Source organism: Oryctolagus cuniculus, chromosome X, assembly GCF_051225735.1.
Source record: "Oryctolagus cuniculus isolate XC-2025 breed Fujian yellow rabbit chromosome X, ASM5122573v1, whole genome shotgun sequence".
In the NCBI taxonomy this organism is placed as follows: domain Eukaryota; kingdom Metazoa; phylum Chordata; class Mammalia; order Lagomorpha; family Leporidae; genus Oryctolagus; species Oryctolagus cuniculus.
This window is the reverse complement of record NC_142888.1, coordinates 2,043,372-2,053,400: the sequence shown is the minus strand read 5'-3', so window position 1 is coordinate 2,053,400 and position 10,029 is coordinate 2,043,372. Positions and strand designations below refer to the sequence as shown.

General features: G+C 48.2%; 1 protein-coding gene across 1 annotated transcript; it reads right to left on the bottom strand.

Moving 5' to 3' along the window:
* Positions 1–319: 319 nt before the first annotated feature.
* MAGEB17 (MAGE family member B17) lies at positions 320–6,255 on the bottom strand. The gene is made up of 2 exons (XM_051827627.3): positions 6,156–6,255; positions 320–1,928 (listed from the first exon to the last, which is right to left on the bottom strand). Exon 2 carries the CDS (start codon positions 1,892–1,894, stop codon positions 839–841), a length of 1,056 nt encoding a protein of 351 aa, XP_051683587.2. The 5' UTR covers positions 1,895–1,928; positions 6,156–6,255; the 3' UTR covers positions 320–838.
* Between the last annotated feature and the right edge of the window lie 3,774 nt (positions 6,256–10,029).

Below are 10,029 nucleotides of genomic sequence, written 5' to 3'. Positions count from 1 at the left end.
ATGAAGGTTAACTTAAAATCTCCTGCCATAAAGTGGCTGGCCGCTTCCCAAGTTCCCAACCTGGCTTGTCCCAGGGTCTTCACACTGGGCTGTCCCCAACTGGATTCTTATCCCTCCTCAGCCCTTCCCTGTATTGTCCTTCAAGTTCTTTTTCAACTGCTGTCTCTTCATGTTGCATACCTGATAGCCACTCTTGGACTCTAAAATGTTTTTGGCAGGGACTGGATCTTCTCTACACAGCCCTAGAAGTAGCATCAGGCCTTTCGAAGAGCAGATGCTCAATTCATAACTGGTGAACAAAACAGCCAGTGAACACAAGTTCCTACTTATGATGCTTTAATTTCATCTACATTCTTGAAGCTAAGCAAACCGAGATATATTCTAGGTACATAGCTTTTAATTTGAACAACAGACTATAAAAGGAGTAAGAAAAACAAGAATTGGCCACCTTTTATTTTTTTCTTCGTCATTTTGTGATCCCAACTTGCTAAGAATTCTTATACATTTTAAAGTATATCCATTTAACCAAAGCTATGTTTTCTTGTATTGCATCCCAATAAAAGATACAAAGTTTTGCAATTTGTTTTACAAAGCATTAAACTTGATAAACAGCAATTGTGTGGTTATAACAGCAAGAAATGTAGCATCTGAATCCAAATAAACGTTAAAGGAACATATTGGAAAAACTGGAGAAACACTCAATCTACAAGTTACTTATGAGTAACAGAACACAGAAAGTGATACGTTATGCTTTCTCCACCTCTACCTCCTCCTGCCCCATTGCTTAGAAGGTTGACAGCTCTTCTGAACCCCAAAATGAACACTGCCTCAGACTTTCCTAGCACTGGGGCAAATGGCTGGATGTGGCCCCAGGTGGAGTAGTAGCACCACCCTTGGCTGCATTTCTGGCTCGGGATCGATTTTCCTCATCTCTCAAAGCCTCCTCATAACGGGACTGGAAGGTACTGGGAGCAGTACCTTTGATCCTGGCCAAAAACTCTAAGACTTTCATCTTGTTGATTTCATTGTGGGCCTTTGCACCCCACAGCAACTCATAGCGTGGAGGATCACTATTGGGTACCTGCTGGTACTCCAAGTACTTTTCCTCCACCAAATCTTTGGTGATGAGCTTTCTGGGCTCCCCAAAGATGAAGTGCTGTCTACCATCAAATACTCCCAACACATTCAGGAATGCCCACATCTCTTCCTCAGTGACACGGTGGTCATTCATGAAGATCATGCCCAGGAGAGGCAGCAGGAGCCCAGTCTTGGGAAAACCCCTGCCATCATCCAGACACTCTTCACTGGAAAGCTCTAGCTTGCAGACAAGAGTGTAGGACGGATCACTGCCGCTGACTTCCTTCAGGTCAAGGCCAAAGACCAACTCCATGCGCTCAGTGATTCTCTGGAGGACTTTGGGGAAGTGCTTCTTGTACTTCTTGCTGATCATACTCAGCATATCTGCCTTGAGGATGGGCTCTTTCATTTTATACTTGTGCAGCAGCAGCTGCATCAGCATATCCACCTTCTTGGTCAGGGGATCTTTTCTTGGGTGGCGAGAGGCGGCCTGAGCACGGGTGGATCTTGGATTTCCCTTCTCTTGGATCTTAGCACCTTCACCAGAACTTGAACGTGAAGCAGCAGCAGCAGCAGCAGCAGCAGCAGCAGCAGCAGCAGCAGCAGGGGTGCTGGTGGATCTGGCTGCCTGAGATCCCTGGAGGATGCCTGCAGCAGAAGTGCTCTGGGATTCTTTCCCAGAAACATGTGAGGAGGAAGATGGTGACTTTCCTTCCTCTGCTGCAGTGGCTTCAGCACCCTTGGGATCTTGGTTTTCACTTCGGGCCTGGCGGCGTTTCTCACGGGCACGGAGCTTACTCTTTTGACCACGAGGCATGATGACTATGGCTGGAGGCACAGGACACAGGCAGCTGGAGGAGAACAAGGGTAGATGAGCCCCTCAACAGAGAGATACCTTTAAAAAGGTCCCTGGAGCAGGCATCCCTAGGGGTACTGCCCTAGGACACTGCAGGGCTCCTGTTCTCCTGAGGTCAAGAGTATGCCTTAGGCTGCAGTCTGCCAGCTCTCCCTTGTGACTACTCTCTTTGGACCAAGACCATCACTCCTCTGTTTCTCCTGAGGAGGAGCTGAGTTGTACCTCTGCCTGACATATGTGTTTATGCCCTCCCAAGATGAAATAGGAAGCCTTCTGAGATCAGTGGGTGGTCCCCATCCTCTTTAGCATGTTCACTGACTCCTGACCCAACCTGTAATTCACTCCTGGCTCATGTGAGGCCCTTATCTTTGGATCAAGGTCCTTGTCTTCTGGAGACATGCCCCCAGAGGTGATACAGTAAAAGTATGATCCCCCCTGCCCCAGCCATGCTGGTTCATGGCCTCCCTGGATTGGCAGCAGGGTCTAGATGCTGGGAGCCTTTGATGTTCTGGTGTCAGTGGCCCTGTCAGCCCTCATGCAGGCAGGACAAGTTGCAGACCACCACCCTGAGCACTTAGGGCGTAACTGAGGTGCATACCATACCTGATTACCTCTCCTGGGGTTTCCCAGGGCTGAGTGGGAAGCAGGTACTTTGTGGGGCACTCTGTTCTGGGTGGATGTTCCCCTGAGTCCTCACCCCGACTCCTGTCACAACAAGGAAAATATCCCTGTCTTCCCCTGAGGCCTAGTCCCTCATATTAGCTCCTCAAATCTGTAGCACCCCTAGGAGGTATATTGGTTGCCTCAGCTCTTGGTCTGCCATAGTGGAGATATGCTGTGTAGGCTCCACAGCTAGGGGCTGAGGAGTCACCTCAGTCCCTAGGGCCTTCACTTTGATTCTTGGCAAGCACTTAAAAATCTCTATCAGGGGCCGGTGCTGTGGCATAGCTGGTAAAGCCACCGCCTGCAGTGCTGGCATCCCATATGGGTGCCAGATTGAGTCCTGGCTCGCGCTCACTCTCTCTCCCCCTCCTTCTCTCCCTCCCTCTGTGTAACTCTGATTTTCAAATAAGTAAATAAATTTTTAGAAAAAATCTCTATCAGATGACTTGAAACTGTCCAGGTTCTTCACCTCTGTGAGACATCCTAGGAGGAACTGAGTGCATTTCAGCATGTTAACACACCAGGCTTGCTGGGTGGCACTCTATGAGACCCACTTCTGTTTGGGAGGGATTCCCTCAGGTCACTCAGTGTTCTCACCTTGATCCCTGTTTGAGACTAAGTCTCCTCCCTCTGATGAATGGGGCCTCCCCCAGTACTGCAAGAAGTCCACCTCTGAGCTGCTACCCCCCTCTTTCAGGAAAGGAAGAGTCACCTCATCCTAAAACCTCTACTCATTATTTGCCTGGGGCCAAGAGCAGAGGTGAGACTTTATGTGGCCACCTCTATTCTGGAGTGATTGTTTCCCCCATTCCTCAAACAGGACTCTCACCTTTCCTGCCAACAGTCATAGTCTGGGACTCTTCTCTCTGCTCACCTGGGCCAGCTAGTCCTTAAATCTCACCTCCTGAAACCCTGCAGGCTGAAGTCAGTGAGCACCTGATCCTGTCAGCTCCACCCTGGACCCCAAAGGACAGCTGTAGAGTTGGGTTCAGCGCAGCCTTTTCTACTGGAGGTGGAGTGACCCTCATTTCCTAACTTAGATCTTGGCCTTGACACCTGACCAGTCCTGGGATTCCATCATCTGCTGAACAGAGACAGTATCCTTCACACCAAGCTCCTTCAAGGGGACTTCTGGAGTTAGGAGTTCAATGTATGCCATGTTCTGTCATGGCTGTTTAGAAGCTACAAGGCCTGACACGAGAGGTAGGACTCAGGGGGACCCTGCCATTGTCTACCAGGGTTCCAACCCTGGCTCAGGGTGAGACTTCCAACTCCTTACTCCAGTGCCATGAGTCAAGCCAGATACTACAGAAGCCGTCGCTTCCTAGAGTAGCTAGAGAAGTCAAGGCAGGCCACATCTGGCTACATCTGTCCTGCGAGACCCAGTCCTGACAGAGGGGCCAGGCTCTTGGGTGGGCTCCCTATTTGGGAAAAGGTCCTCTCACTAGAATTCAGGTTTCTCAGGAAGTCAGAGTATGCTGTATGCTACATGTGGCAAAAAGGGAGGACGCGGGGCTTACAGCAGGGGTGGGATTGTGGTCAACCCCACTCCTTCTTAGGGAGAAGCTCCTTCATTAATTCAGGGTTTTTGCTCCTGTTAGGGTCTAGATCTCCTAGACCTCCCCTTCCTGGGACTCTAAACCAGGGGTGGGGGCCCACAAAATCATTGCCAAGGCAACCACAGGTGGGACTCAAAACTCAATAATAGCAGGCTAATTTTTTTTTTGACAGGCAGAGTGGACAGTGAGAGAGAGAGAGACGGAGAGAAAGGTCTTCCTTTGCTGTTGGTTCACCCTCCAGTGGCCACCGCGGCCAGTGCGCTGCGGCCGGCGCACAGCGCTGATCCGAAGGCAGGCACCAGGTGCTTCTCCTGGTCTCCCATGGGGTGCAGGGCCCAAGCACTTGGGCCATCCTCCACTGCCTTCCCGGGCCACAGCAGAGAGCTGGCCTGGAAGAGGGGCAACCGGGACACAATCCGGCGCCCCGAGCGGGACTAGAACCCGGTGTGCCGGCGCCGCTAGGCGGAGGATTAGCCTGTTGAACCGCGGCGCCGGCCACTAATTTTTAAGTTGATAATTTTATACAACCAGCAAATTATGTTAAAATATCCACATGGCCCTTACCACAAAAACAGCTCCCCACCCAGGCCCAGTACAGAAGTTATACCACAGCTCTGCCATGGCCTCCAAGGTCTGAAAAGGCAGAGGGAGGGGGGCATGCAGGGTGCAGGGCAGCGGTAGCGCTGGGTGATCACCTTTGGTATGTGCTAGTGGGTAGTTCCTTCAGCCCACATTCAGGGTCCTGACCAGTCCTAGAATTCTACCCTTCACTGACTTGGGGTACTACCCTCAAACTAAGATTGCCACCTTCTCCAAACTTCCGAGATGGAATCATAGGGAGCCACATCTGGCCAAGGGAGTGGCTAGGGCTGACTCTAGGGGCAGGACTCTGGCCGAGCTCTCCTTTGGGGGTAAGTCCCCACATTGGTTTCCAGGCCGCCCACTCTCTGTTAGGCTCTACGTCTTTATAGCAGTGAAGAATCAGCGATAACTTCTTCGATCATAGCCTCCCGTCTCTAGAGCCCTCCAGCCCAATGCAGCTGTAGCAGAAGCCACAGCTCTGCCATGGCATCCAGGGCGGAGAGGAGCGGCCGGATGGGGGAGGGGCTGTGCCATCCCTTGGTTATATGCAAGTGGTCCCTTCAGTTCACATTCAGGGTCCTGCCCAGTACTGTACTTAATTTCTACCCTCCACTGAGTACATGTTGTGCCATGCCCCCTTCCCTCCCCCATCCTCACCTTCCTGAAACTTCCAAAATGGAAGCCAGAGTGCGCCACAAGTGGCCAAAGGCGCGGTGGCAGGACTTCCGGAGAAGGTGGGCGGGGAGACTGGCTGAGGCCGACCTTCCTCCTTCCCCCGCCCCCGCCCCCCGCCGCTTTAGAGAGACGTTAACAGCATTTAGGGATACCCATTAGGCCAGGCCCCCTCCCCCACTCGCCGCTGATCTGAAAAACCTCCAGGAAGAAGTCGGCGCCATAGCTCTGAGAGGGCCTCCAAGGCTGAGGTGGCTTGGCGGGGACGAAAACACTTGGCAATCGCCTGTTAGGTGTCGGGGTGGGGGCTGGGGGCTTCCTTCACTTCAAATTCAGGGTTCTTACTCGATTCCTGACCAGTCTCAGAACCGTATTCTCCACAGACTCCAGCGAGCGTCCCTTGGACTACAGTCCTCTCCTTCCCGACACATCCGAGGCGGAAGTCGCAGGGAGCCACATCCACCCGAGGGGGAGGGGGGCAAGCTGACTAGCTGAGGCAGGACCCGGGTCCCCCCCCCTCCTTTGGGGAGCCGTCTGTTTGCTCACATTCAGGGTTTCCTGTCAGGGCCGTGAAATTAGGGGCACCACCTTGGATCAAGCCCTCCCCTTCTTAGAAACCTCCAGGTAGAATTCGGGATCATAGCTCTGCCAGGACCTGCAGGGTTGAGAGGGGCTGGGTGGCGGCAGGTCAGGGGTACGGGAGACTGCTACGTGATCCCCCTTCGGTCCACATTTAGGGCCCTTACCTTGCTTCCTGACCAGCGCTGGAATTCCACCCTCCACTGACGAGACTGCGCCCTCTAATGTTGCCACCTTCCAGAAGCTTCACAGGCGGAAGTCAGAGGAGCAACATCCGCCCAAGGGGGCGGGGACACAGCTGACTGGCAGGGGCGGGACCCTGGTTTCCCGCAGTATCCGCTGATTTGTATTCAGGATCTCCCTAACCTCACAAAATTGAGAGCGTCTCCTTAGGTAAGCCTTCCCCTTTTTGGAACCGTCTAGGCAGAAGTTAGCACTGTGCCTCTGCCAAGACCTCCCACGGGCTGAAAGGGTAGAGGGCAGTGAGGGCAGGGGTGCAGGGCAGAGGTAGCGCTGGCCCACTGCCTTTGTTATGCAAGGGTGGTCCTTTCCATCCACATTCAGGGCCCTTACCTTGACCAGTGCTGGACTTCCAAACTCCACTGATGTGAGACGGCACTTCCAACCGACGTCCTCACCTTCCGGAAACCTGCAAGGCAGAAGTCCCAGATAGCGACATCTGGTGTGTGTGTGAGAGCGGGTGCATGTGGGGGGGGAGGGGAGTGGAGGGGGGGATCGGTGGTGTTCAGGGCTGACTGCTGCGGTGACATCGTACTTGACTCCATTGTTTGGAGAGATGTCCCCTCCTTTGTATTCCGGAATCTCACCCCTTTTAAGATCTAGGTGTCTTGCCCCGTTTAGAATCAGGGACACACCTGTTAGAACAAGCTCTCCTCTTCCTAGAATTCTCCAGGCTGAAATCAGGGCCAGGGCCTCCAAGGTAAAAGGGAATGGGGGCAGGTAGACTGCTGTGTGATCCTCTTAGTGATGTGCAGGTGGTCCCTACAGTCAGCATTCAGGTCTGTTATGCTACTTCCTGACCAGTGCTTGCATTGCACCCTTCACTGACCTGAGGTTGCACCCCTCAGAAGGTGGAAGTCAAAGTGAGCCATATCCAGCTGAGAGTGGGGCCAGACCTAACTGTAGGAGTGGGACTCTGGAGGGCTCCCCATTTGGGGAGAGATCCCCTCATTTGCATTTGAGGCCCTTACATTAGGGTCTAGGTCTCCTTCCCTTTTTAGAATTGGTGCCACCCCATTAGACAAAGACTTTACCTTGGAGCCCTCCAGTCAGATGGCCAACGCCTCCCAGGGCGGAGAGGGTAACTGTGTGTATGTGGAGGGGAGAGGGCAGGCGGAAGTAGTACTAGGCATCCATTGTTATGTTTGGTGATCTCTCTTATCCACGTTTAGTGATGTTATCTTTTTCCTCTCCAGAGACCTTTTATTTAAGGAATACACACTTCATGTATATCATAAATACAAATTTAGGAATATAGTGAGTCTTGCCACCATACCTGCCCTCCCACACTTCTTCCTCCTCCTTCTCCTTCTCCTATTCCCATTCTTATCTTTTACTAAGAGCTATATACTAAGTAAAGAGTTCAATACATTGGAAAAAAAACCCTGTTGTTCAACAGTTGAGACAAGAGCTGTTCAAAGTCATTACATCTCAAAGTGTTAATTTCACTTCTATAGATTACCTTTTAGATGCTCTGTTACTTATCAAAGATCAGGGAGAACATATGGTATTTGTCTTGTTGGGACTGGCTCATATCACTAAGTATGATGTTTTCCAGTTTCATCTATTTTGTTGCAAATGACCGGATTCCATTTTTAACTGCTCTATAGTATTCCATGGTGTATATATCTCATAATTTATTGAGTCTTCAGTTGATGGGCATCTGGGTTGATTCCATATCTTAGATCTTGTGAATCAAGCTGCAAGAAACACGGGGTTACAGATAATTCTTTAATATGCTGATTTCATTTCCCTTGGGTAAATTCCCAGGAGTGGGATGGCTGGCTCTTATGGTTGGTCTATATTCAGATTTCTGCGGTATCTCCATATTATCTTCCACAGTGGCTGGACCAGTTTACATTCCCACCAACAGTGGATTGGGATACCTTTTCCCACACATCCTCACCAGCATTTATTTGTTGATTTCTGTATGCAAGCCATTCTAACAGGATGTGATGACCTTATTGTGGATTTGATATGCATTTCTCTGATGGCTAGTGATCCTGGTGTTTCTATTCTGTTCCATTGGTCTATCCATCTGTTTTTGTACTAGTACCAGGCTATTTTTATTATAATTGCCCTGTAGTATGTCTTGAAATCTGGTATTGTTATGCCTCTGAATTTGTTCTTGTTGTATAAGATTGCTTTAGATATTTGGGGTCTCCTGTGTTTCCATATAAATTTTAGCATCATTTTTTCTATATCTGAGAAGAATGTCCTTGGTATTTTGACTGGTATCACATTGAATTTGCAAATTGCTTTCAGTAGTATAGATAGTTTGATTCTTCCAATCCACAAACATGGGAGATTTTTCCATTTTTTGTGTCTTTTTCTATTTCTTTCTTTAATGTTTTATAATTGTTATTGTAGAGATCTTTGTCATCCTTGGTTAAATTTATTCCAAGGTATTTGATTTTTTTGTAGCTATTGTGAATGGGATTGATTTTAGAAGTTCATTCTCAGCCTTGGCATTGTCTATGTATATAAAGGCTGTTGATTTTGTGTGTTGATTTTATACCCTGCCACTTTACCAAACTCTTCTATGAGTTCCAATATTCTCTTAGTGGAGTCTTTTGGATTCCCTATATAAAGAATCATGTCATCTGCAAATAGGGACAGTTTGACTTCCTCCTCCCCAACTTAATAACAATGGTGAGAGTGGACCTCCTTGTCTGGTTCTGGATCTCCGTGGGAATCCTTCCAACTTTTCAACTTTCAATAAGATGCTGGTCGTTGATTGTGTTGAGGAATGTTCCTTCTATACAGTTTGCTTAGAGTTTTCATCATGAAAGGTTGTTGTGTTTTATCAAAGGCTTTTTCTGCATGTATTGAGATAATCACATGTTTTTTTTCTTCAGTTTGTTAATGTGATGTATCACATTGATTGATTTGCAAATGTTGAACCATCTCTGCATTCCCTCCTTTTTTTGGTTAGTTGGGCCAATAGTGTGTCAATTTTTATTATTTTTTCAAAAAACCAGCTTTTCGTTTCACTGATCTTTTGTATTTTTTTGTTTTAATTTCTTCTCTGATTTTAATTATTTCTTTTCTCCTACTAGTTTTGGTTTTGATTTGCTGTTTTTCTAGGTCCTTGCAATGCATTTATAGCTCATTTATTTGGTACTTTTCCAATATCTTGATGTAGGCACCAATTACTATAAACTTCCCTTTTAATATTGCTTTTGATGTATCCCATAAGTTTTGATATGTTGTATTGACATCTTTATTTGGTTGCAGAGATTTTTAGATTTCTCTTTTATTTTATGACCCACTGTTCATTCAGGAGCATGTTGTTCAGTCTCCATGTGTTTGCATATGTTCTAGAAATTACTGAGTTGCTGATTTCCAACTTCATTCCATTGTGGTCTGAGAAGATGCATGGTATGATTTCAATTTTTTTGAATTGGCTGAGACTTGCTTTATGGCCTGGCCTGTGGTCTATCCTAGAAAAAGTTCCATGCACTGGTGAGAAGAATGTGTATTCTGCAACAGTAGGATGAAAAGTTCTGTAGATATTAGGTCCATTTGGTCTATAGTGTTGATTAACTGTGTTCCCTTGCTGACTTTCTGTCTGGTTGATCTGTCCATGCTGAAAGTAGGGTATTGAAATCTCCCATTACTATTGTTTTGGAGTCTATACCTCCCTTTAGATTCCTTAACATTTCTTTTAAGTCGCCAGGTGCCCTGTATTTAGTCGCATTTACATTACAATAGTCACATCTTCCTGATGAATTGATCCCTTAATAATTCCATAGTGCCCTTCTTTGTCTCTTTTGACAGTTTTTGTGTTAAAGTCTATTT